Source organism: Aulostomus chinensis, chromosome 15, assembly GCF_037954235.1.
Source record: "Aulostomus chinensis isolate RoL2024-O1b breed Wild chromosome 15, RoL_Achi_v1.0, whole genome shotgun sequence".
In the NCBI taxonomy this organism is placed as follows: Eukaryota; Metazoa; Chordata; class Actinopteri; order Syngnathiformes; family Aulostomidae; genus Aulostomus; species Aulostomus chinensis.
Window position 1 is genome coordinate 6,811,539 of NC_141334.1, and position 27,773 is coordinate 6,839,311.

Genomic DNA, 27,773 nt, shown 5'->3' on the forward strand with positions numbered 1-27,773 from the left:
AATCTGCAGTCACTATGATCGTTGCCCTCTTTTTTATAGCTTTATTATTATTATGAAGCTGATCTCGCACCCTGTTCCATTTTGTCTCATGAATTCCGCCACAGTTCTTCATGACACCGCTTCTATCGGCGCCTTGTAAATCTGTCCCTGCCTGGATAGTCACCCTGGAATGTCTTTATTTTGCCGCCTTAACCTCATCTGACACAGGTGACTTGACCAGGTTTGCTTTTCATTTATTTGTTACTCCAGAAATATGTTTTATATTTTGAGAGACAATTTCGGGACAATTCACTTCACTTAGGGAGTTCTTTGTACATCTATATTGTCCGTCCGTCCGTCCGTCCGTCCGTCCGTCCATTTTCTTCTGCTTATCCTGTTAAGGATGGTGGGGGGGCTGGAGACTACCCCAGCACCCTTCAGGCGAGAGGTGGGGTTCACCCTGGACAGGTCGCCAGTCCATCACAGGGCCAACACATACAGACAGACAACCATTCACACTCACAGTCACACCTACGGTCAATTTAGAGTATCAATCACCTGACCTGAATCTTCACCAATGTGACATCCTGGGCATGAATCAACAATGAACTGTTTGATAGAAGTAACATTTGTCTTCATCACTCTTCAGTCATAATATAGTAGAATAAATGAATAAATTAACAGATTAAATGGAGGCACAGTATAAAACAAAAGGAAAATACATGGACATTAAATGAGGTTCTACAGCACTTAGACTCATCAAAAAAGGAAACAAAGTTGTGTAACACAAAATTTAGGGAACTTGTTTAAATAGAAGGCTACATGTGCAGAAATACTGATTACATACATAACAAAAATACAAAAAACAAAATCCAAAATGAACTAGAGCTTGGATTGTTTGTACTGACAATCAGTGGTGCTCTCTTGTCTGTCAGCTTCCTTTTCTTTTTTCCCTCTTCGCCTGGTGAAAAGGCAAACAAGAACTTTGAATGACAGCGACAGCAAAGGTTAAAGCATCAAAGTTTGAAGGTCAAATTTTATGTGTAATGAAAAAGCAAATCATCGTAAACAATTCATTTAGCACGTACCATTACTTTTCTTCAAACATTAAAATAAAAAACAGAGTAGTGAATAGGAAGAGGAATTATTCAAATGTTGACAGACATTTGAGTCCAGCCTTTGAGGATCAAAGTTAAACTAAGCTGTGAAATCATTAACGCAAACTGCACTGAGACACTAATTTGATTTAATCTTCAAGATTAATAATTTATCTTAATGGCAGGGATATCATGAGCTTCTTCTGGCATATGATAAATGCCACAAAAAACATGACAAACTCCCAATGCTGTATTGTGAGAAACGGGGAGAAAAATATGCACTAAACACGTAGTAACACGTGAGTTACGTGTGTAAACTCACCCGCATATCGTCTCCATTTCTGATATGGTCTCTGGTAAAGGCTTCCCAAAGGTTTCTGGCAGCAGGAGACACATGAGGGCTCCAGAAATGGCTAAAGTTCCCATAAGTATGTATGGGAGTGCCTTGAAATATCGTCCTGAAAAAAAAGTAAAAGAAGCAAACATCTTACAATAAAACATGATAAAAGGACAAATCAAAGGAAGCTGCTATTGCAGGATGTGCTCACTCATGAGAATTGTTGGGTGTAAATGCAAAAAGCACATGAAACCAAACAGCCCCTCAACAAGCGCATGGCCCAACATAGAAGAGCCAACTCTGGAGGACAGGACTCAGCGGTTTTCCTCCACCTCAAGGAGGAAAGCCACTCCTTCCAGGACGACCATATCCAAATCCTCGACAGAGAGGACAGATGGTTTGAAAGAGGAGTTAAAGAAGCCATCCACGTCAGGATAGAGAAACCATCTTTGAACAGAGGAGGTGGACTGCGACATTTCCTTTCACCTATTTACAACCAAGTCCTTTCAAAGCTTCCCCAAAGAGCTCAGCTGAAAGACCCATGTGGAACGGCTGCTGCCAGCACAGCCCATTAGCATCTGAGTGGTCGGTGAAACTCCCTAACGACCACCCCTGACACTCCCTGACACCGCACAACGACTGTCGTTTGGGGAGGCCAGGTGAGTCTCGGGAGGGTCGTTTCCACCACAATAGCACTGACCACTCCCACATAGGTTTATAAGCTGGAGTTTCCACACTCTTCACTAGAACTGAAGAAGCCTCTCGGATGAGAGGTGAAACGTCTTCAAGATAAACTTACGTCCCGTTGACCAGATTTTACTTCGCTTCGATCAATTTCTGGGGTCAGTAACTGGGTCAGAAAAACAGTCAGCGATAGTAATATTTCCCAAAATAAAACACTGAAAAAAATTGCTTACCCAAGTAAACGATAAAGGGAGAGATGATGGTTCCAACACGAGCAGCCATGGAGCAACACCCCATAGCCGTGTTTCTAATAACAGTGGGGAACACCTCTGATGTGACCGTGTACACTACACAAAATGCAGACGTGACTCCAAATTTTCCCAACATTTCAAGAAGTATAGCCACCCATGGTTGATCTGGGGAAATAAGAAGTAAGTTGAAACATTAATATTGCCGGAAATACATAAACGGAGTTGCGTGGCCCTGAGGATGGAAGTATTGTTTATTCAATCAGCTGGTGATTTTGAGTGAATTTTCTACAAGATGATTTGACATGTTTGGTGCAGATATATTCTCATGCCCTGCAGGAATTATTGTTTTACTGTACTGAGTCCTTGGCTTGTCTTTCAAAAAGGTGTGATTTCATTGCTGATGCTATTTGTAAATGCTAAAATAAGATGGTGAACATCGTCTGTTGCTTGCAGCTATTCAGATTTGAGCATAGTGGCTCAAACGTTTTCATTGAACTGCAGTCCCCCAGCATCTGCCTGTCTTAATCTCCTCAGTGTTGCATCAGACAGATTAGCTTCATCAAAATCTGTTGACTTCAAACTATTTTGTGCCTTGAGAGCAAACGCATTTGAACGTCACCTATTGGAATGAGATGAACACACAGGATCATGATGCCACCCAGAAAGAGTGTTGAAGACTGGCACAAGTGCCGCGAGCAAAACTGGAGCAGCACCAAGGCAATGATGTAAGCAGGCACCTCTGTTACAGCTGACAGGAAGCAGTTTATATAAGGGTCTCCGTGCAGGTTTGAAGTGTTGAGGATCAGAGCATAGTAGCTGATGGTGATGGCGATCCTGCGGGGAAGTTTAGGACAGAAGGAATATGAGCAATAGTCACAGTCAAAGCCAACTTTTCATCATTTCAATATGGGATTTTAATGTAGGTCTTCTAACTGGGCCTTTTGATCAGGAACTGGCAGCAAGTTTTATCATTCTCTGAGCCTCTTGTTTTTGGTGCCTCAAAATAATCTACGGTATATAAATTTTAAGAACACAGAAATAATGTACTTACCACAGAAATGAACACAGTAAAGTGAGAGAGAATATGTTGCAGGTGCGTTGGACGACAGAAATGTTGTATTTCTTTTCTTTCATAGTCATTGCATCTTCAATCTGGGACAAACACAGGTTTTGGTTCAAAAATATTTACAGCTCCGATCTTAAAAAGTGCCTCTGAATCAAATGTTGTGTCCACCAAAGAAAAAAATCAAACAACAACACATGACTAATGTGATATTGTGGATTATTTCTATACAAAAATAACCGAAAGAATTATCTTAAAAATCAGTAACTGCCTGCTGACAATATCATTAAGTAGGCCTGATGAAGTTACTAAAGTTTCTAGTCATAATGTTGATATTCAGGTTTAGATCGGAATGCGATCCCTATCAATCTTTTCAACCTAAAGACACGAGAAAACAGGACTTGAACTAAAATGAACACGGATGAGAATGAGAGTCTTACCTCAGCTTGTGTGAAAATGGCATTTGGAGGCACTACGTTGTTTTTCTTGGCAGCATCTTTCAGTATGGCCTCAGCCTCCTCCACTCGTCCCCGAGAGAGAAGCCAGCGAGGAGACTCTGGCACTAACCTGGAGACGCGGGGGTATGTCGTCACAATTACTAGAGATGCTTGGAAATTGAAGAGTGCAAGAATATTCCCATTTGATGTGAGTAGCACTCTCAAGGAAGAGAAATATTACATCTAATTTACTTGTTCTTACCACCACACAGGGATATATATTAAGCCAGACGCAGCCATGGGAATCAGCAGCATCCGCCAATCACGCAAGGAGTACGCCACTGGGGGCATCGCCATGTATCCTAAAGCTGAGCTCATGAACACCCCGAGAGAGCAAAAGACCACTCGTGCTTTTGAGTTTAGAATTTCTGTTCCTGCAAGTTAAACATGCAAGATGTATTTTGAAAAAAAATGCTGTACATACTGGCCAGTTTGATAAAATATTGGTGCACAGTTCTGTAATCAACTGTAGTGTATTTTTGCCATTTTCAGTGTCTGTGTTCAGCCCAGGCTCCTGGGTTCCACATCCAGCCCCTTACTAGAGCCTACCACCCAAACCTCAATACCCATGATCTCATGAGCATCATGATCTCAGTGTTCTGCATTCTTGATCTGCTTCTCAGTAAACCTTGGTCCTCAAGTTAACCGTCTAGCTTTTTCTGTCTAGTGAGAGACGTCTGGCTCTGTCAGACCCTCCTCTGCTGCAAGCAGCCTGAATAATTTGACGACTGAAGGGATATCCACTTCCCCCCCACTGGAAGAGAGTTTACACCAAGTTGGATCATGGCCATGATGACTATCTTATCCATACCAATGTTGGAGATGAGTGGATGACAACATTTAACCTCCACTTGAGCCACTTTGAGAATTTAATCTTGTCCTTTGTCCTCATCATGTTGTTTCCATCTGTTCTGTTTGCCATACACTCTTCCACCAAGAGCTGGTATCCGCTGCCCATCCCTGGTTATCCCTGGTCCCATATTGCAATGGAGTTTTGACTGTAGTTCTCCAAGGTACCGTTGCTTTTCAGACTATTGGCTGCTTCTACAAAGCAGGGCATTTTGTCCATCTCCTACGACCCTCAGCTTCTGAAACTGCAAGCGTTTTGTGCTTCACACCTTTGAATTACATAGCATTCCACAGACTGTGGGCTCAGATCGGGGTCTGCGGTTCTCATTCCAAGTTTGGAGAGCCTTTGGTAAGTCCCTGGGCACAACTGCTTGCCTTGCCTCTGGCTACCATCCTCAAATATATAGGCAGACAGAAAGCGGCCGTCAAGGCCTGCTGTGCTGTGTCACTGCCTGCAATCCATCCTCTTGGTGCAGGTGCCTTTCTTGGGTTGAATACGCACTCAACTCCCTTTCAATGTCAGCCAAGGGATAGAGAAGTGTTATGTACAAAACACAGAACAAAAGGTATGGCTGTGATTTCACGACCTGCCCTCGCGAATAGAGGCCCAGAAACAAATTCAAAGATGTCAGCCTTGGCATCAGACAAACAAACAAAAATGTGTTGTGATTGTTATCGTGAACATGTTAGCATGTTGATGCTAGTGTTTGGCTCAAAGCCCTACAGCCTCAAAGAGCTGTTGGCTCAGACACTGAAGTAAATAGAACCTTTTATATATTAAGCTGTCTAAAATTTTCCATGTTGTTTGTCATTATCATAGAACTTACCCAACACAAATGCAACGACATAGTTGGAGAATCCACCTGCACCCGCAAGGAGGAAAATGAAAGTGAAGACCTCCCAATTTGGGGAGAATATCTGTGCTGTAATAGCAACGGTCTGCAGAGCCATCATGAGAAAGAGTGCAGGCCTCCTTCCATACCTGTGTTGGAAATGATAATTAGCCAGATACACGACATTAACAGTCAGCAACAAACGATTGTTTCACGGAGTTTCACTGTTGAACAGACCTGTCGGACATCTGGCCAGAGAGAAACGCTCCCACTAAGACGCCAACATAGTGGATGGAGGAGGTCAGTGGAGTTTTGTATGCATTGTCACATACCAAGTCCCACTGCAAAACATCCGTTGTGTGATGATCATTAGTTAAAATGCTGATGTTGTCAAACTGTTTGTAATACTTGTCTTTGGCCTTGTTTTTAATATATGATGTGAACATATTCAGAGCTGATTGATGTTAACAGTGAGTCTAGTACAAGATGCAGCGGCACTGCTAGAAGTACTTGTGTCATTGACGTACTTATAAAGTACTTATCGGTCTGTTGGGTAGCAGCAATGATTTAAGAATATTGATTCTTTCAGATTTTGCTTAGTTTAAGTTTGAGTACACAGTTTTATGGTATTTGCACTGAACACATACATGTACTCTTGTCTGCCTGCAGGTGGCAGTAACAGTATCAAGGTGCAGTGTAGTTATCTGGAACACAGTGCAAAACCTTTGCCAGCTGAGGATGAGTGTGTCAGCTAAGGACAAAGAAGGTGTTGTCTGAATGTCCTGGCCAGTAAAAATTGTTGCTTGTGCTGAGTTGTGTGTTAGAGTTCCATCCTTTTGATTTACCACAGAATATACCAAATCAATGAAAAAGGTTTTATTGAGCGATACTCCCAGAACAAAAGCGACATTTGGAAGGATTGTGGTTTAAATTGTATCGAGTCTTGCATGGTTTTAGTGTGTTGTGACTGTTCTAGGGATCAGCTAATGTTTTAAAAAACTAACATTATGTTTAAGTTTCTTTCTTTGGAAACACTTCTTGCGCCAAGTATATCTGAAGAACCTGTGCCTTCTTTCGCGGGTTTTTCTCTGGTGTTGATGTTGAATCTTTTTCCACTAGGACTTGTCACATCATGATCAGATTATTCTACATGCAAAGCTAAATCCCACTGTACAAGAATGCCACATTTTCACAGATTTAAATTATATTCTTGAAAACACACTTTCAAATAAGCAACTTAAAACCATTGGAAAACAAAGACGTTAACTCTTGCTCACCTCTGTGACAATGGTTGACTGGTATATTGCTTTGCTGTACTTCCACCCATCCAGACAACCCTCCAAAGGAATTGCACTCACATTTACATCTACATTTGGAAGGATTGCATTTTCAGAGTAGTTCCTAACAATTTCCAGATTGAGCCTAGAGCAAGAGCTGCGCTTCATAGTCCCATCCACTTTTTCCAAGGGTATCGTCACATTTCTCCACATCTCGCTGATGCTAAAGTTGTCAGGTACGAGGCACTCGTGTGGTGGAGTATCGCCTACAAATACAATATAAATGCCTATAAAGCCATTTGGGAGAACACTAAGTGCCAGTGCTAAAAAAATCCTTCGCTGAAACGGTCCCCATGATCCAAGAAAAGACGTGATACTGTCATAATCTCTGATTTTTGAATTGATCATTGTGTCACAAAAAAAAAAAAAAAAAACTCAATTCAAAAAGCTTTATAGGAGTGGGCCTTAAGTAGAGTAGACGCCTCTTCAGCACTATCAGACACAGACTGCGTTACCTTGAGTTTATATGTGAGTCCATTTGAATTGTGGAGCTGAGTTAATATTTTATGTCCCAGATGAAGTTGACCTGTGAGGTTACACAGTTACACAAAGTTCAAGGGGGGGGGGGGGGGGAAATAGATATCATGCACAGTGTCCTTGTTAATAATTTTCAAGTTGCAATAAAATGATATGTGCCGTGTGACACATTTGTGCTACTTATTGCAAAATTAATGGTATATATAAGATAATGAAGTTACGGCTCTGCGCGTATCGATGTATACAATGGGTAGAGTCCTCCAAGGCCAATGTCTGGACTATATCAGTAACACAGAGACCAAAGTCAACATAGCTAACACCTGAGTCCCTGGAGTTGTGTCATGTGATGCAGCAACGTTTCAGTGGGTGTGAATCTCATGGTAATGGACATTTGGAACCAAGTGGGCTTGGCACCCTCTGATTAGGCTGCTAACTGCATGGTCGCTGATCACTGTTAACCATCCTGTTTGTTGTCCCTTCTATAAGGGACGATTTGTCAGCACCATTTGATAAGCAGCAGACCCGACACTGATGTATGACGACGCGCAGTATGTTTATATTAAATCATTCATTGTGTCTTAAAACATTGAACTCAGGGGCTACAGCCGACAACAATAGCTGACTTTTCTCAGGTCTTTCACTCCACATATGCAACTCGGTTTAATGATTTGCTTTGAAAAAACAGATTCAGAACTCCAGAGCGTGGCGTTGAAACTGTCCTTGTGCCAAGCGATCATTTACGAAAGACACATGCAGCCTCGTGTGTTGGTGACAGAAGCCTTATGTTTCCTTATGTTTCGGATGTTTTGGGTTGTCCGTCTGTCCCACTCTTGTTCATATACAATATTCTCAGGAACTTCTTCAAGGTATTTCTTCAAATTTTCCACAAATGGGACTCAAGAATGAATTAAAAAGATTTCGGAGATAAAAAAAGGTCAAGGTCGCAGTAACAGGTCTGCAGTACTGTTCATACCACTGCAATGCTGTATTCCTAGTTTTAATTTGCTTTCAAGATTTTCTTTTAATGGTTTAAATAAACTTTGAGAAATGATAAATGCAGTCATAGTTGAATTTGCTCTGAAACATCATACACCAGTGGAACAACTCAGACTGCTGACTGGGAGGGTTTAAATGTTCATAGTTTAATAAAATTGTATAAATCTAACAACACAAGACCAGTGTCATGTATTTCAAGTTCATACAAAGCTGGAGGAACAACAATTTTTCCTATGCAGCATCTCTAAAAAGGTTCTTGAACAAGCAGGTTTCAACTTTATAAAAAAAAAGAAGAAAAAACAGAAGCTTTTTCAGGTTTTTTTTTAAAAAAAAAGGTTCTTTGCCATTATCCCACTGTGCACATTTGAATTTTATCCTCCAATTATCACTTTCAAAGCGACAAAAGTTCTCTTCTGTCTGTTTTCTTTTTTTTCCATCTTTGTTTCGTGATGTAACACGAGTGATGGATTAAGCCGCTGCACATGAGATTTGGCCTCACATTGTTTAGGGGGTCTTGCCACTTACTCCATCTCCAACATATTTCTTTTTTCTGGGTCCACTGCATAACCTGAAGAAAAAAAACCATGGTGACAACAGCAAACAAGCAAAACAAATGCATAAATTGCAGTCTCTTGCTCCTATTTTTCTCTCCTACTTACTGTTGTAAATGCACAACTTTACTCGTGTGTGTTTCTTCTTGTGTGATCTGTGCTTGAAGGTTTTTTTTTTTTTTCTACTAAGAGTTATTCTCTGTAAAACTCTGGATAAACTCATTCTAGACGAACACAGTAAATTATAGCAGGATACCTGCCGTCACCTCAGTGAGAGATACCTACCCCTGACATTCCTGCATCTGCTCCACCGTCTCTGGAAGCTCTTTGTTCAGGGTCTCAGGAAGGAAGATGTTGACTACAGAGGAGGCGGCTGTGAGGCTTCCCATGAGAATGTAAGGCAGGGCCTTATTGTAAGTACCTGTAGAGCACAGAGGCCGCAAAAGTCTACATTCAAATATTGCATATCTTGACTTGATTAGAAATACATAACTGTGTGCCTCCCACTGACATTATTATAAGCACACTTTTTTGTGTGTTAATGCTACATATATTAAAGAACTGAATATGCTACTTCTTAATGTATACGTACCTAAATAGATGACATACGGTGCTGTGATGCTGCCAATGCGTGCAGCAGAGGAGCACATTCCCATGCCCACGTTCCTGAGCACGGTGGGGTAGAGCTCGGCTGTGTAGATGTAAACGATGCTGAAGGCCATGGTGAAGCCAAACTTGCCGGTCATTTCAAGGGCTAGAGAAACATACTGAAGCGCTGAGGAGGACAGAGCAAAGATGTCTTTAGGGACTTCATTAATCGATGAAGTTGATGGGAGCATGTGGGGAGGACTTTGGGAGATGCTGCACAGGGGGCCTCTCAAGGTTCTGAGCTCTTGATGCATTGGCTTTGTGTGATATGCAGCCTCCTAAACTCTGATGAAACAGTGGTGTTGTATATTAATAGCAGATGTGCGGTAAAACTTCTTTGTGCCATTTTTAAAAAAATATTTCTTTTCTTTAGTTTTGTGGCAAACAAAGTTGAATATCCATCTTTATTTTCCATAAAGCCTTAAAAAAAATCCTCCTCTCTGTAACCATTTAACTTGCTCATTCCCAGAACCAACACCCTCTCGTAGTCTTCTTCTTTGAAATGTAACCAAGCACCTTGCGACAAACTATCTTTTGTAGCGTGCAGTTGGCTGAATATGGCTTCCACGTGAGAGGTAATGAAAAGATCACGAAAGAAGGAGAGGAAGAGTTTTATGACAGGACAAGGGTCACCACGGTGTTGAATAACAACTGTGATAAAACTGTTTGTAAACATAATCGCCATAAATGTGTAGACGGTTGTAAATCTAAACCAACCTGCCATATGTGTGTGTGTGTGTGTGTGTGTGTGTGTGTGTGTGTGTGTGCGCGAATATGTCTTCAATTTATGCCTTCATTCTAAAACAATGAAAGTTTCAACTGCAGTGTTTTTTACAAAAATGAAAAAGTATCAACAGGTGCAGGATTGAGGGAAATCTCATGATTGTCAGACCCAGCCACATAACCCAAAAGCAATTCCCTGTTCCCTCCATACATACCTGGAGATGGGTTTCAGTTTGGACTGAGACATACATCTTTAATGGGTCTCACACAAAAAATATAAACCGGGAACTGTACATTTATAGTCAAGATCAACCCTGACTCGACATTTATGAGCTATGGAGCCATCTACAGGATTAGTAGTCAAAGCTCATGTGAGGAGGAAATATACAGTGCATAAACTTTGGGAATTTATGAATCAGTTTTATACTGGACGGAAGTGATGTATTAGTTTTACACAATTTTTTTTTAAATTTCCAATAATTCTGTTTAGAAAAAATATTCCTTTTTATAGTCCTGTGGGTTTTCCAGTGTAATAAACCAGAATATATTTCCAAACTGTGGTAACTAAGAAGACACAGCTAACACCAATCAAGGTAAGTAAGTCTACATTTGCTTTGTGACTGAATCAGTTTCTCAAATGCTTTTCTTCTCATGGCTGTGGTGAGCACATGCAGGATCAAAAACCTTTTTCGCTACTCAAAATTGTATAGTTATTTAAATCCCTGTGTGTGGGGGTAAGACTTTTAATTCTACTATCCAGAAATAAGTCTTACTATAAGGGATGAACTGGATGAGCAGAAGAACTCCTCCTCCGAGAAGCAGGAACGATGACAGAAGAACTCTTCTGGAACATTTCTTCAAGAGCCACGTAGATACGACGTAGGCAGGGACCTCAGTGGCGGCTGATAAGAAACAGTTCATGTAGGGGTTTCCACTGAGGTTGGAGGTGTTCAGGGATAAACCATAATATCCCATGTTTATTGCCATCCTAAACAGAAACAAAAAAAAGGAATTAACTGCCCTTAGATGTACAGTATTAGTGGGTGTCACGAGATGCGGTTGTGCCTTGCTCATATAATTTTAATGCCAGAATGAGGAGAAACATCGCCACTCACCACAAAACAAGACCCATGAATGTGATGCATCTTAAATTCTTGGATTTCAGAACATCAAGGATGGTGTACGTCTTGCTCGGAGGTGTGGCCTGTTGCTAGAAAATGAATGCAAACAAGAGAGATTGTGATGAACTTTGACAATGTAGTAAATCTACAAAAGGAACCAAACAAGATATCATCCTCACCTCGGATTCTCTAAAGATTACAGGAGGCGCTTCAACTTTATTTTTCCTCGCAGCTTCTCTGATGACGACCTCGGCCTCTTCCACTCTTCCCTGAGTGATCAGCCAGCGGGGAGATTCTGGGATGAACCTGCACAATCAATTTAATGTGATTGATTACTAAACCTTATGTTGTCAAATCATGGGTGCTGAATTTGAGGAAGGGGCAGTTTATACGTGCACAAAATGGTTCAAATGTGACATCTTTTTATCTTTCTGTGGGAACTTATTGTTTCTTTTTTAATCGCGTACCACCACAGAGGAATGTAGACCACATTGGTTGCAGCCAGAACAGCCAGAAGAGTCCTCCATTCTCTGATGCCATATGCAATCCAAGGTAGTATCATGTACCCGATGCAGTAAAAAAGAAAGGCCCCCAGAGTGGTGAAGATCACTCGCAAAGAGTTACTCAGCACCTCCGTTCCTGTCAAACACGTGAGATTGACAGAAATAAGGCAGCAGACAGTGAAAAAACATCTCAAATGTAACAAGAATATCTGCATTATGGACAACATGCGTGATAAGGAGAACTTTACAATTCATACCTAAAACAAATGTAGAAATGTAGATGGCAATCTGGGAGGCGCCGACAAAGAGGAACGTGATACAGAACATCGTCCATGAGTAAGAGAAGGACAGAAGGAGGACTGAGAGACACTGGGTTCCAAGAGAGATGAAGATAGTTTTCTTCCTTCCAAACCTGAATGCAGAAAAAAAGAAATGATAAAAATAAAAGAAATGATAATAAAACTTAGACGTAATGCTGGTGTAACACAAACATAGAAGCAGGCTATCCAAGGGTTTAAAGCCAAACTGTCTGCACTTAGCAGTCAATAAACAGAAAGCAAATGTTAAATGTGTTGACTTTATACTCTTTTACATTGACGCGCCATTTACACTTCCTATCCTGCTAAATGGCATGTAAACATCTTTGAATTTAACCTGGGAGTCCGCCAAACTTTTTTGTGAAACATATCTATGCAACCAAATTTCATTTTTGTGATTCCTCCCTTTGATGGACAGTTGGGTGCAGGCAGGATTGTCTCATCCGTGATGTTTGTTTAGGTTTTTGTTGTTGTTGCTGTTGAGTAACGAGATGAAGGGGACTGGCGAGCAAAATGCTCATACCTATCACGTTCCGTTTGATCACGTGAAACAGGTCAACTGAAATCCAAGATGGATGTTTAAGACCTGATACCTGACACATGATAAGCTGGCTGGTAAAACACAAAACAAAACAAACAAAAAAAAAAAAAAAACCCCAAAAACAGTCTCCTTTTCATGAAAATAAAACCAAGATAACCTTCTATTGATTACTCTGAAGACTAAATGCTACTTTTTGTGGATTGTTAAAATGTGTCACTATAAAGTTGATTGTATTCATTTGACTCCCCAGCACAGACAAATTACATGTATTGCCTCCTTGTAGAACGCTGTAATAAGCCAGCTCGTGCCCTTGACCGCCCCGACATCACTTCCAGACGGCCACAATCTTCCAAGTCTAAATCCAGAACTGGTTTGTTGTTTCTGTCTCAAACATTAGGAAATGTACACTGTTGGCTCGAAAGTTTTCACAGCTGCAAAAGGGCAACACGAGTAAACACAGAAGTACCCCTCACTGCTTCACCCTAAACCACACCAAAGTATGTCTGTAGTACTGAAGTACTATCAATCTCAGGATGATAACTTCATGACAGGACACTTCATCACTCAGTCGTTTGGTAGTGTTTCATGGACACATGTTGTGTATCATAATAATTTGCTTTGTTTTAAACATCGGTGAGAAGCTTAAAAGCACAAAACAACTCTTGAGAAATAAAAAAACAACAACAATAACTTGCAAATTTATTAGTATTTCAACTTATATATATATATATATATTTTTTTTTTTAATGGCAAAAGCATAATTCTCTGGTCATAAACTTATACTTCTTCAGGAAAATAGATAAGATGTCAGACTTTAACTTCTGAATAAACATGTCCTTCATCATGACACTGATTTGAGGTTGAACGCCATCTTAGCCGGGTCTTCTTTTATCATCAAAAGTGGAAGTATTTTGATACCTGGGAACTCATCATGGTACAATTAAGTTTAATTTTTGCAACTTCTACTTCAGTGTGAAAACAAAAAAGCCAAAAGTAAATCAAGTTGACCAGTAGATGGAGCTGTTGTCATTATACACGCAAGTCTCCTCACTTGTGTGGGTAAATCCTTGCAAACTATTCAGAGCTTCTTTTTTTTTTAAACACATTGTCCAATGAACATTTCTATTTGATAGAAAAATGAGCGAACAAATCTGAATGTCCTTCTCTTACATGTTGTAACATGACATTATTGTAAAGATGAACTACCTGTCAGAGAGCTGGCCTGAGATCAGGGATCCAATGAGAAATCCTCCATAAAGAGTCGAGGATGCAAAAGGAGATTTCCACTGGTTGTCACAAACAAGGTCCCACTGTGAAAGAAGTGATTCACATGCATTTTAAACTTTTAGAATTTAAATTTTGTCCTGTCTTATTCAGAAAGCACAAGTGCACATTGATACTGACCTCAGAGACGATGGTGGATTGGTAGATCTCTTTACTGTAGTACCATCCATCTAAACATCCCTCCTTCTCCAGGCTGGTGAGATTGACGTCTCTTCCAGGTCGGTATCCCCCAGCAGACAGATTTCTAACCACATCCAGTTTATATCTACTGCACTGGTCCTGCACCTCTTCCCCATCCACCATTGTAAAGGGAATAATGGCGTTTCTCCACTCATCAGTCAGGTTGACATCTGGAATGAGGCAGTGGTGTTTGGGAGTTGCCCCCACAAAGACAATGTAAAGTCCATTAAAACCTGTTGACAAAAAAACTGTGTTTAGGAGGAAGAATGCTGTCCAGAAGTAAGGACCAGTCTGTCCAAGGAATGCAGTGTCTTCATCATAGCCACCCATTCTTTACAAGAATATCCTGCTACTCTTGAGGGAGACCGAATGTCCTCTGAAATTCTTCTGGGTATTAGACGTTGTATCCTTCTTAAAGTCTTCAGCTGGGGACCGAGTGGTGAGGCTGCACTCTTTGAGGGGATGGCTGAACTGCTCCCTCAGTGGGGCAGAGTCACAATGAAAAAATTAAGTTTCCAGTCCTGAGAGAGTTTAAAACCTCCTTTCAAAGTGAGATCTTTATTGTGCCAGAGTGAAAAACACAATAAAGCTTGTACAGCTGTATAAGAGTTAAGGCTGGACCTGAGGCTGGACCTAAGTTTTAATCAGCCCTATCTATTAAACCTAGATGAGTGCATGACCCACCCACCAGTCACTGAACTGATTACTGAAATGATCAAAAGCTTTAAGGCGTCAAATTCATCTACACTGCCCCCAGACCACTGTGGTTGAAGTGGAAACAACTAAACAACATTCCACACTTTTAAATACCCAAAAGACCTGCACGTGCCTTCACTCTAAATGTTGCTAAGTAGCATTAAGTCTCCCAAAGGACTATTTTTATGACACAGAGGCATTTAAAGTAAAGTTCAGAACAACAAAAACTGTAGTTATTGCGTGTATTTTCAATTGTATGTTATTCATATACTGCATGAGAAAAAAAATGCAAAAATGAATGATATAAAAGTGTACTTCCTTATGAGTAGAAGCCTAATGACATTCCTTGTGTATACTGATATTCATCTGAATATTTTAAATTAAAAAATCTTCTAAACTGCCTGAAAATGAATGCATGCAGTTCATGAAGCTACTCTGTGATACTGGTAACCAGTTTCATTAGTTCTTTCATGAACATGGGAAGATAATCAGGAAGGTTTCTATTTAAGAGAGAACATGACAAACACACACACACACACACACACACACACACACACACACACACAGTGGAGATCATCGGGACATTTGTGTGTGACAAGATTAAGTCATCAACCATCTTTTATCAGTGAAGAGTTCCGAAAGAGAGGCAATTAATCATAAAATCAACCCATGGGATGACCCCCCCCCCCCCCCCCCCCCCAGGAAAGCCAGTTCTTGATTGAATTTCAGTGGCACAAACTGATGATGTTCACATGCCACTACTCTAAGTCTAATAACAGGGTAAGTAAGCCACTGTATTCCACCACGATTCCTCATTAGTATGTAATGAGCTTAAATGATTTATGCTAACCAGGTTATGTTAATCACATGACACTCCAAAAGTAGTTTATTTTTGCTGGATGAATGTACCTGGAAGAGTTGTTCTTCATGTATGTGTATATTTATATGCTGATTGTATGGGGGGGGGGGGGTGTTCACTGATTTGAGAAGTTTTATATATTTTTTAAACAGTTAAAGGGATAGTTCACCCCAAAATGAAAAAAAAAAGTTTAATCTTCTCACTCTTGTGCCGATGGTCAGTCAGGTAAGTTTTTTTAGTCACAAAAAATGTGAGTGAATGGTTATAACAACATGACGTGCAAGTGTCCTTGTTATGCCAAGTTGCTCAGAAACAGGTCGCTAACACCAGGTTTTTGACCCCACTGGTCCCTGTAGCATGTAGCTAGCTCTCCGCCATGCCTTTAGCCTCATTGGTTACTGCAGCCTTTAGCTTGCTCTTAGCCAAGACGCCAAGCCTTTAGCCTCATTGGTTACTGCAGCCTGCAGTTAGCGCTCCATCATGACAACATGCCTTAGCCTCAATGGTCCCTGTAGCCTGTTACTGACTATCCGCCATGATTCCATGTCTTTAGCCTCATTGGTTACAGCAGCCTGTAGCTAGCTCACTGGCTTGAATGATGTGTGTGAAGAGTCTGACACCAGAAGGCTGTATTCATATTCACCGGTAAAAGTGCACATCTTCTCTGTCCTCATGGAAATCTCATTTTGAGAAGTGGTCCTAAGTGTAGGATTTATGACATCACAAACACTGTGGAACAAGATCCTGGTCCAAAATACTGCCACAGGGATATTATAGGCCAGTTACCATATGTTCCCTCAGCCAAAAGCCAGAGGGTTCCGCCCCTCCCTCCACTGGACTCTGTATTATTGCAAAAAACTGAAATGTTTTGTTCTGCAGGACAAAACCAGTTTTATGATTTTTTTTTAGTGAAATTAGTGTAAATGCAGTCATGGCAGTCCTCAAATCTTCGTAGTCTCCAGCTAACGCTTGTTACCAGCTGCCGTTTACACAGAAATAATCTGAAATTTACAAATGCAGAATTTCTTACTGTATTTCATGTCCCAAAACAAAAACAAAAAAATTAAATTTGCATGAGCCACAGATCTTATTTCAGTCATTTCAACCATTCAAAAAACCCAATGGTCTCCAGTCTATAAATAGTGTGAATGGACATAAAAGAGAAGTAGGAGACATCTTGTGTCCAACTTGTGAAATGAATAATATTTGTATTTTCACCTAATCTGGACGAGTTGAAGACCAGGTGGCAATTTCATGAATCTTAATTGTTTTTCTGCACAAAAAATGCCAGAAACACACTATAGTATTAGTTAATAGTACTTTTGTATACTGTAATTCGCGTGTGGAGTGAATCACTTTAAACCAATTCATATTTAAGAATCATTTTTGTTGAAAACAGCTGATGAGCATTCTGCAAGCTGCCGTTTAAATGTTGAGCATTTGTTTACGTTTGGTTGCGTCTTCATTGTGCCTTTAAAAAAAAAAAAAAAGTTGGTTAATTTTAAAAAAGCATGGCAAAAATGGTGGTGGGTGGGGTGGTTGAGTGGATGAGACAAAACCACTGCTTTTCAACTTGGAAGTCTCACACATGCGCCCGGAGCAGACATGAGCGACTATGACCGTGTGACAGCGTTCCTGGGAGAATGGGGTCCGTTTCAGCAGCATGTGTTTTTCCTCCTCTGTCTGAACGTTCTCCCGAACGGTTTCTCCAGTCTGGCCATCGTATTCGTAGCCGATGTGCCGCCCCACCGATGCCTCATCCCCGCGCATTTCAACCTCACCGCGGAATGGAGAAACAGCAGCATTCCGCTGGAGGAGGAGGAGAATCTCAGCCGGTGCTCCAGGTACAAACTTGATGACATCCAGAAGTACTCGGAAAGAGGCTTGCTGCCAGGGGTTGATGTCAACCTGTCGAATGTGGCCCAGGAGGGCTGCTTGGACGGATGGGAGTATGACCAGAGCGTCTACATTTCCACCATTGTGACTGAGGTTTGTGTAGATTTGAGTTTTAAGAGGAGGCTGCAGCATTGAGAGGGAGATTTTATGACGGATGATACACACACACACACACACACACACACACACACACACACACACACACACACACACACACACACTATTTATACCTATATAAAAGCACAATATATAATGTTAACACCCAGCACACCAAAGCCCAGCCTCTAGACTGACCACTGATAGAAATCAAAGTGATCATAATCCTCATGAAGGAAGGATTCACTGCATTGTATTATAATCTACTGTAGTCTATACCTTGTAGATTAGCAAGTGGTTGTACCAAATCTCATCATCTGTGACATACTATTAAAAATCTTCCTTACGATAATTGCTCACATCACTAATACTGTGCCACTGGAGGTATTTTTTGCACGATGTTCATTTGCAGTCAGTGTGTTTAGAACATTCCTAGTTCTGGTGTTGTATTATGAATCCTGCCACAGTTGTTGTTTGCTTTTTTTCCAGGAATTTCGATTTGTGAATACAATTATTATGGTTGTTCTTTTTTTTTTTTTTAATGTTCGTGTTTAGTATTTTATGGTGGTTAAGATTAAAGTTTTTTTTGGATCAATATCTATGTCTGCAAAGCTACCAGGACAGGATAGGTGCTGATGTGGCTTGTGGCTAAAAGATATTAAGATGAGGATGTAAGATTTAATAACTAAACATCCCCAATACATTTCCCACCACAATAAGTTTGAATTATGCTGTTCAAAACCAAACAGAAATGCTGTACGTGTGTGTGTGTGTGTGTGTGTGTGTGTGTGTTTGCAGTGGAACCTGGTGTGTGATAACAGGTGGAAGAAGCCATTGACCTCCTCTCTGTACTTCTTCGGGGTTCTCATTGGCTCCTTCATTTCAGGACAGCTTGCTGACAGGTTAAGAACTAAAGATTGTTGGCGTTTCAATGTGGTCATCTTTCAACCAAATGTTAACAATTATAGCTTGTATCATCAAGAGCTTTTCGTGGATCCCATGTGTTTCTTTTATAATCTGTTATACATGAAGTGTGCACTCTCTGAGACATTTAGCAACTCATCTAGCCTCTCACACTGTGAATCATTAACTAGATCTTAGTTTTTTCAGTCCTTAGGAATTCTTTCAACGTATATTGCGCAAAACAGGTCTTAGTTTTTTAGGTTTTACCAAAAATCAAAGGACTCACTTCTGTACTTTTTCTTTTTGAGCCTTGATAGACAAGAGCCTTGATTGTCCATCTGCGGTATTTCACCCACACGATGAGGAGCGCACAACTCAAGGGTGGGGTTGGGGTTGGGTATCATCATCGCACACACAATAGTGCTAGACAAGGAGACAAACTACAAACGTTATGTTATATCAGCCTGGGGAGTATTTCCTTTTTCTTGAATTTCTTTTTCTAGAGGCTGACGTACTTGCAGTATTTCAGTAAAATTCCTGAATGATGGGACAAAAGCAGCAGCTTTAAGTCAAAACAGCTCTGCACACTTGAATACGGCAAAGGTGCAAACTTTACGGTGCTCTGATCTTATCATGGAGGCAGCTTCTGTGTGTGACCACGAAGAAGCTATGGAAGAGTCACGGAGGAAGATCTCCCAAGAATTCTTCATTTCAGACAGGTCGTGGAAGAGGACATCATGAAATTGTAGCTAGGGCTGCGGGGTCAGAGTTCCTTTCATCGAGTGTGTTGACGTAACGCCAGATACTCTCTCCAGAGATCTCGCTTATTAAAAAACATATCTCCCAATATGTTTCTCAAAATTCAAATCAAAAAATCTCTCCCTCAGGTGTTTTGAAATCAGATGTAAGTGAGCCAAAAGTACAATGACATGCATACAAAACTTTGCTGGATCTCACAGTTCTCCCTCTTGATGTCCCCTCCGGGCTTCCATAAATTCTGCACCCCGTCAACAACGTCTGAGACAAAATAACTGATTCTTTAGCTAGTCAGTGTGTGACTTTTTCCACCAGCTGTTGACTGACTTATTTCATGGAAGCTGAAAGAGTGCACTGAGGGTGAACTCTACACTAAATTGTCAAATAATGAGTAACAAGTTAACAGGTAGAGTAGACCTGCAGAGATGAGTGCTCGTCCCTTGGATCGCCAGTAAAAACAGGCTGCTCTGCTCTCACATGCAGCTGTCATGCCACAGCATCAGTTTCAATTATTTGATGTTGTCTCCATCTGCTCATCATGCAGTCAATGACCTTTGCTCTACATTTCAGTTACGGGAGGAAAATCGTGTTGGTTCTGACCATGGGAGTCCAGGCAGTGTTCACACTGATCCAGGTCTTTTCTCCAACCTGGGTCGTGTTCTGCATTATGTTCTTTTTTGTGGGGGTTGGGCAGTGCTCTACTTACTTGGCTGTGTTTGTGTTAGGTAATTTCATTCGCCCGCCTTAACTATTTCTAAAAGCTTGCTGACTTGTTGATGACTGGGAAACTCTGTCCTTCCTCATCTCCTGTGTAAAGGAACAGAGACGTTAGGTTCACATGTGCGGACCGTCTTCACCACTGCAGGAGTGTCTCTCTTCTTTGCGATGGGCTACATGCTGCTGCCGTTGTTCGCATTCTTCCTCAGGGGCTGGAGGGGTCTTCTTCTAGGCCTTGCTTCCCCTTACATCATCCTTGTGCCTCTTTTGTGGTAGGTGTGTGTTCTCTTTTGTGTATTTTCTGCGATATGACAGGTTTAGCCATCTATGTTGCTAAGTGATAATTAGATTAGATAATTCAAGGCACTTAAAGAGAAATTAGGACTACTAAGTCCACAAGTGTGCAATAAACACACCAGACAGAAACAACTGTAGTTCCACCCCCTGTCTATCTTACAGCTGCATGTAAACAAGGTTAGTGGAGTATTTGCTATCCTTAGCCAAATAAACAGTTTAGTAAGATTACTGTCATTTTCAGAGTGAGGGCAAAAATTAGAATAATTGTGGAATATGGCCGATAACAAGGAAGGAAGAGCAATGGAAGACCCGTCAATATTGTCTGAAGAGTATGTTGACTGAACGTATGTCTGTCTGTCTCTCATGTGCAACGAGGCAGGTTCATCCCAGAGTCTCCTCGGTGGCTCCTCTCTCAGGGAAGATTACAGGAAGCTGAAGCCATAATCAAAAAGGCTGCTAAGAGGAACAACATTGAGCCCCCAGAAGTAATTTTTACTCCACTCCAGGTGAGCTTTTTTTTTTTTTTCCGCAAATGAGCAATTAGACTTTCAAATACTGATGCTAGATGATGCAGTTTACATTTAATAACAAACTCAGCTTTATTTGACTGTGCTGACAGGACGCTGACGGGACGCTGACAGGACGGGAGTCCTTACATGACTCCAAATAAAAAATTTGTCTTGTCTCCCTTCTGGGACAGTCATGACTTTAAATTGCTACAAGACTGATTGTACAATAACTCTCAAACTATAAAAAGCACAACAATACTTAAATCATTAACTAGTCTGCAGTGTAATGATTCTCTGCTGACACAGCTTTGAACATATCTTGCTCAAGAGTGGAGTAGATTGAACCCAACTGAACCTTTTCAGGTCACTACTTCATGTGTTAAACCATCATTAATACGTTTTCCGTGAACACCAGTCTGGATGGCAGCAGGAGAGATTGATTACAGTTTACAAATGTCCCCCTTTATCTTAAATAATTTGCCAGAATATCAAATAGTCAAACAAAAGACAGGAGATGTGCCTCACATAGTGATCTCAACTCTAAAATTGAATTTATTGTAAATGCTAAACTGAAACATCATTAAATTATCATTAATTGTGTATCAATTATTCCTCAACTAGCAGTTTTGAATTTGTTGCCTTCCCGACTTCTTGGTGAACAGAGAATTTAGAGAATGTGAACCACATAGTTTTTGCTGAATGCTAACGGAGACACTGAAGTATACAAAAACTATCCATTTACGAACTCTGAAATAGGTCAGTAGAGTAACTCAAACTCAGTATAATCTAGGTTATTTTACAATCCGGTCATATGCTTAATACTTAACACTTTAATTTGAGGTTAAAAAAAAAAAAAGCTGTGAGCTAATACACCTTAGTTTCTGCCCTCTAAGAAAATGTATCCATTTTGATTGCAGTATCAGTTTGAATATTGTGGGCTGTGTATGCTTTTGAAAGTTTTTATAGGTTTATGGCCTTAAATTCAGTAAACTATGTGGATAGCACACGCTTACGATGTTTCACTAATAATACACAGCAGTATATTCAACCCTTGTGAAATTAAAGCTTTCATGTGTCTTAAAAAGTTGGTTGCTACCAAGTGGCTATTTAGCACTACAGAGGTTGTTAAAGATATTAAATGTCACCACACTTGAGATAAGAACGTTTTATTGTCCATTTAAGCTGCATAAAATGAAAATTTGACTTGGAACGAAAACAAGACTTCAAAGGTTGTGGAGAATATTAAACTTCACCACATAAAACAAGTAAGATGAGATTAGATTTTTTTCTCAGGACATATTTATAAAATGGCAGCACGGTGGTGCAGTGGTCAGCTCTGTTGCCTCACAGTAAGAAGGTTCCAGGTTCGAGCCCCGGCTCCAGCACAGGATCTTTCTGTGTGAGTCTCCATGTTCTCCCTGTTCCTGTGTGGGTTCTCTCTGGTACTCCAGCTTCCTCCCACAGTCCAAAGACATCAAGAGGGGACGAGGCTGATTGATACTCTAAATTGACCGTGGGTATGAATGTGAGTGTGAATGGTTGTTTGTCTCTATGTGTTGGCCCTGTGATGGACTGGCGACCTGTCCAGGGTGAACCCCGCCTCTCGCCCATAGATGCTGGGATAGGCTCCAGCCCCCCCACTACCCTTACTAGTAAGGAATAAGCAGAAGATGACGATGGATAGATCCAGTATCATATCGGTCCATTAACTTAATTGTAAAGGACTTTGAGCTTTTATGGTGTAAGAGGTATTTAACAAATACAGTTTATGACTAAAAGTCTCATCATGCCCTTTACATTCTATAGCCTGATCCTGGCACTCTGGTTTCCTTGTGGGAACTAGAGGTATATACTGTGACCATACTTGCACAAGCTTCACTCTAATTACATTACTTCTAGACTGATGGTCCTGCTTGCTAAGTGTTTATTGTTTCACATGCTCCGTTGCCCCACAGAGAGAATGTCAATCTGAGAAGAGAAAGGCCCACAACATCTGTGACCTGCTTCGTTCTAGCAACATCCGCTGGATCTCTGTCACGCTGTGGCTGGTCTGGTGAGTTCCTGCTCTCCCATCTGACCTCCACATTCAGTACAGTGACCCTGCACGCTCAAACACACACATGCTTAAGCACACGCAAGTTCGTTAGCTTTGTTATCCACACATAACCTGCACATAACCTGCACAGACAGCGTCTTCATGCATCACCTCGGCCACCTCAGTCCATTTCACTAACAACAAATAATGACCTGTCGGGTGCTGTGAAGCCTGAGACGAAGATCAAAATCAGATGTTACGTAACTGCACAGTGTGTCTGCATTGTTCCTGTGCTCACGTTTCTTTGTGAAACAAAAGCAGCTGTAGTTTCTTCCAACGGGGAAACATACATTATTTAAACCAGTTGCATTTAATCTAATAGAAAAAAAGACATGAGCCTCCATAATAACAGGTAAATATGTTGAAATACTAAATGTGTGGAGTAAAAAAACAAAAAAAACCACCAGTGCTCTTATAGATGGTGAGCGATGGGTGGTCTATTGGATTAATAGATCCATAGTTAAGGCAATAATTAACAGTATGCACACCCAGTACATTTCTGGGTTGACTGATAACGGTGCAGGCAGATGAGGCAGATTTCAAACAAGTGTGGTGATCCGGCACTGAACAACACAGTAAATATATCAACACTGTAGTTTGTTATGGTTGTTAATTATTCTATTAATAATTCCGACAGGAACTCCCTGACGATCGCCTACTATGCTCTGTCCCTGAACACATCCAATCTTCATGGTAATGCGTACTTCAACTGTTTCCTGTCGGGTCTGGTAGAGATTCCAGCCTACACTTTGACGTGGCTTCTGTTTCGCCGGTGTTCCAGACGACTGTGTCTTTCCTCAAGTCTTTTCATGGGAGGATTTTTTCTTCTCATCGTGCAGCTCATACCAGCCAGTATGAAAACGTTGCATCTATACAGCCTTGATTTCTGCCATTTACTGATGTTGTTTCTAACAATCAAGTGTTCCCTCTAGACCTGGTTTCCTTAGCTATAGCTACGGAAATGTTGGGGAAGTTTGGAGTGACGGTAGCCTTTGCTGTTGTGTACGCTTACACAGCAGAAGTCTATCCAACTGTCGTGAGGAACACGGCAATGGGTGCCTGCTCCATGGCCTCCAGGATAGGCAGCATCATTGCCCCATATTTCATTTACCTGAGTAAGTTGCTTCCTTCCTCCCTTCTTCAGCAGATCTTACTATACTGACCCCAATGTCTCATTAAGTCTGTTTTCTTTCTTTTTGTTTTAATTCACTGTGCCATATTGGGATGTTTCCAGTCCATTAGATGAATGAAGTTCAGTTTGATCAACCTCCATCCACCCCTCACCTAAACCAGTGGGTTCTTAACCTTCTTGAGTCGTGAGCCCCCCAGCTAATCTGTGGGGCAAGCAAGAGAACACAAATATAAAGACCCAGGTGGTTGGATTCTTTCATGCAAATCTTTGGAAAAAAAATGTGTATTTTTTAAAATAATTTTTCTTTAATCTGTTGTAAATCTAATTTATGAAATAGCACAAGTGGAAATAAGAGCCTTACAAGAGTGGTGCCTCTAAAGAGATGAAGCTAAAAGACACCTGCGTGAAAACATACCAGCAGACTACTTTTAACAAGCAGCCACATCAAGTGTCTTTTTTTCTCTTTTTCCAGAGTTTCTCCAACTTTTGTCTAATCGTAACTGCTCCACTTTACCGTTCTTTCCAAGGCTGTTTTCTCCTCTGATGTGTTGCCACAGGAAGCTATTCTGTTTCACTGCCTTACATCCTCATTGGAAGCCTGACGGTTCTCGCGTCGTTGCTGAGTCTCCTGCTGCCGGAGAGCTATGGAATGCCTCTGCCTGACACCATCACTCACATGCAACCCTTCCCCGGGTAAGACCACACTCCCCTGGGTAATTATAGATTTACACTGCTCTTTTGGTTTCTTTCTTTGCTTAATTTCCAATTTTTATGTTGATTATACTTAGTTAGATCTTAGTCTGTGTTAGATAGTTTAATTCTCTAATGCCACACTGGGTATACCAAGCCACCCTTCCAAAATTGGCCGGGGGTCCCAGCCGAGTCTTGAACCTGTGTCACATGATGATGCGCACATCTTCAGGAAGAAGAGTATTTTTTTTCAAGGCTTTAACATTCAATAACAACAACAACAACAACAACAACAACAATAATAATAATAATAATAATAATAATAATAATAATAATAATTGTTATTCGTTTGACTGACACTGAGTTTTGGATAGGATGTGTGATATTAGAGGAAACCTTCAATTTCCTTATCATTTATTTCATTTCCACTGAGAAGCCCCTGAAAATATTTATCGTGTCATTTCTGTGGGCATCTGAGTACACAAGGATGCTTTCTTTAGTCTGCATGATAGGTCTAATCGAAAATGGTATTCTGACACACAATTAGCCTTGAACATAGATTGCACTTTCCTGCAATTTGAAAATTACAGAATAAGTCGGGAAAGCCCAGTGCCGTGGTCTTCAGAAATTAAATTTACTGTAGTGTCTGTGTTTCTTCTCTCACAGATGTTGTCAGAAGTTCCATCATAAATTCAAACACTTCCCACAAGAAGAAAATCCTCCAACAAGGAAGTCTCAGGATGTCTCTGGAACAGAGAGCAGCAGTTGTATTGTGTGACCAACAGCATGTTTCTATGCAGACACAAGGGATTGTTTTCCTTCCAGCGGATTTGTAAAATGATGGCCTTGCATCTTTTTTTTTTTATAAAGTTCACTGGTAAAAAAAAAAAAGGAACATGACGATGTGATGAAGTAAGTTCAGAACACTTTTCCACAAAACTGAGTTTCCAGAGGACTGTAAAATGAAGGGTTAACCAACTCTTCAGCATCAGTATAAATTTCGATATCTACTCACTAATGTAATGGTGTATGTTTTGGAAAGTGAACAGTATATAAACTTAGAAGAGTTTTTTTTTTTCATAAGTTGATACAGACTTAATTAGTCTGGTACCTACATGGAAGGTACAATTGCATATGAACAAGATGAATTTGGAGATTTCTTTAATACAAAAAAATCCTGTACCTTACTTTGCTTTCAGTCATTTAGTTCTTGAACACATGAATCTTGAGTAATATATTTAATTAAAAATTATGTTTGACTATTTTCATGTTTTTTTCCCCGCTTACCATTAATTGTGCTTCTATACAGATTATGTCGTGATGGGAGAGGAGATTATCTGGGTGCAATATTAATGTCACCAATGTTAGCTCTACGTACGACAGCTACAAATGTTTATTATCCAAAAAAGTCAGGAGACGATCTCTGTATTCTCTCTGGTGCATCGTCCAAAACTCTCCCAGAGTGAGACGAAGGCAGATGCAACAGCCAGAGTCCCCTGAGAAATATATGGCGGATATTAAAAGTAGATGCCTGTATAATGAGATGGGAAAAAAGTATGAAGGAGAAGCCTCTATCCTGCATGCACAGGAAACCCGAACGTGACAAATGCTTTGGACCGACGAAAACTGACGTTCAGTACTGCAAATAAAATTAAGAATTGATGAAAAGATCAAGTTTTCAGAAGGAATTAAATTAGAACATATATACTTAATTACTTGCAGTGAATAGTTTAAGAGAGTTGATCTTGTGGAAGAAAGGACATTGAAAAGGTACCTATGCATGTACTTTGGGGTACTCCATATTGCAGAGCTGCATGCTCGTACAGACAATATCCCTCGATTGCAGAATAATGTATTGTGAGGAATCCTGTATGCTTTTCTACGATCTTGTACAATAGCCTTCCATTCCAAAAGGTGACTAAATTACTGTAATGAGTGACTGAGTAACTCATCACAGTAAGACTGAATTTGCCCAACATCCTCTAAAGTGTCACGTTTCTCACAAGACCACAGATGAACCCTCACTGGGGTCCCACCCCTAAACCAAGTATGGTCATTAAATAACCAACGCCTGGTACCAGGAGCTTCGGTTTTCCTTTCCTTGGGATCCATGCTACAGTAGTTCAGGACCTAAACCAGGAAGACCTACAGTGACCACTTAGAACCACAGATTCCTGAAGGTTCACACTACAACATAACCGTGACATAACAGAGCTGCACTGGATTTATTGTGGTGTAATAAGCATACACAGCTCATACCATAAAATGATGTAGAATCCTTCCTGGGAGTGATGATGCTTTATATCATGCTCAGTATCCCTCGTGTCCACTGACCCTGGATACTCACCACACCAGGCACTGAATGATTGCCGTTTCTTCTCCTCTGTAGGTCAAAAACGCTGTAGTTCTACTTAGAACCTGCACTTGTCATTTACATGTTTTAAAGCAAAGACACAGCAGCCACAGAGGAAACTCTGGGATCAAGCAGTCTGATGACCCCCCCAGCCCTGAATGACAGCCTCTTTAAACTTTGATTTTACCATCATTTCATTGCAATAAGTAGAAGTGCCACAGGGTGCCAAGTTGAACAGCAACAGAACTCCTGCTTTGTTACGTCGTTTCAAAGAAGGATCACAAGCAAATAACATGAAAAATACAAGATTTCTGAATGGAGTTTGGATTTGTTCAAGTTTGTCATGGTTGATGTTTATGAGAAAAAAACTGAAGCTAGCTTTTTTCTCTGAAATCCAAGGTGAGTTGTAAGATAGGTTAGTGACCACTGGGAGGTTCCTGATCCAGACACTGAACCACAAACTACTCCAAGCGTCTTTGCCATCAGTGTGACAATGTGTGGTGAAG

The 27,773-nt window shown here is 40.7% G+C and overlaps 3 protein-coding genes across 4 annotated transcripts; 1 reads left to right on the forward strand and 2 right to left on the reverse strand.

Moving 5' to 3' along the window:
* Nucleotides 1-556: 556 nt before the first annotated feature.
* Nucleotides 557-7,275, reverse strand: LOC147248458 (solute carrier family 22 member 4-like). Its single transcript, XM_086225670.1, has 10 exons — nucleotides 6,868-7,275; nucleotides 5,828-5,931; nucleotides 5,585-5,739; nucleotides 4,111-4,282; nucleotides 3,852-3,978; nucleotides 3,400-3,500; nucleotides 2,968-3,182; nucleotides 2,331-2,513; nucleotides 1,399-1,534; nucleotides 557-940 (listed from the first exon to the last, which is right to left on the reverse strand). The coding sequence occupies exons 1-10, from the start codon at nucleotides 7,273-7,275 to the stop codon at nucleotides 862-864; spliced, it is 1,680 nt and encodes a 559-aa protein (XP_086081796.1). The 3' UTR covers nucleotides 557-861.
* Nucleotides 7,276-8,531: 1,256 nt separating this feature from the next.
* slc22a5 (solute carrier family 22 member 5) lies at nucleotides 8,532-14,769 on the reverse strand. The gene is given in 11 exon segments (XM_086225850.1): nucleotides 8,532-8,915; nucleotides 8,917-8,968; nucleotides 9,237-9,372; nucleotides 9,544-9,726; nucleotides 11,096-11,310; nucleotides 11,438-11,532; nucleotides 11,623-11,749; nucleotides 11,911-12,082; nucleotides 12,204-12,358; nucleotides 14,011-14,114; nucleotides 14,209-14,769. Coding segments are annotated over 11 exon segments (1,773 nt in total). The 5' UTR covers nucleotides 14,599-14,769; the 3' UTR covers nucleotides 8,532-8,771.
* A 2,555-nt stretch (nucleotides 14,770-17,324) lies between these two features.
* Nucleotides 17,325-26,512, forward strand: LOC147248460 (organic cation/carnitine transporter 2-like). 2 transcript variants are annotated; one of them, XM_086225801.1, is made up of 10 exons: nucleotides 17,325-17,812; nucleotides 18,614-18,717; nucleotides 20,045-20,199; nucleotides 20,292-20,463; nucleotides 20,868-20,994; nucleotides 22,953-23,050; nucleotides 23,730-23,944; nucleotides 24,025-24,207; nucleotides 24,782-24,917; nucleotides 25,581-26,512. In XM_086225801.1, the coding sequence occupies exons 1-10, from the start codon at nucleotides 17,429-17,431 to the stop codon at nucleotides 25,690-25,692; spliced, it is 1,686 nt and encodes a 561-aa protein (XP_086081927.1). In that variant the 5' UTR covers nucleotides 17,325-17,428; the 3' UTR covers nucleotides 25,693-26,512. The 2 variants fall into 2 exon arrangements, with proteins under 2 accessions (XP_086081927.1, XP_086081928.1); XM_086225802.1 differs by lacking the exon at nucleotides 25,581-26,512 and having other exon boundaries at nucleotides 24,327-24,911.
* The last annotated feature ends 1,261 nt before the right edge of the window (nucleotides 26,513-27,773 follow it).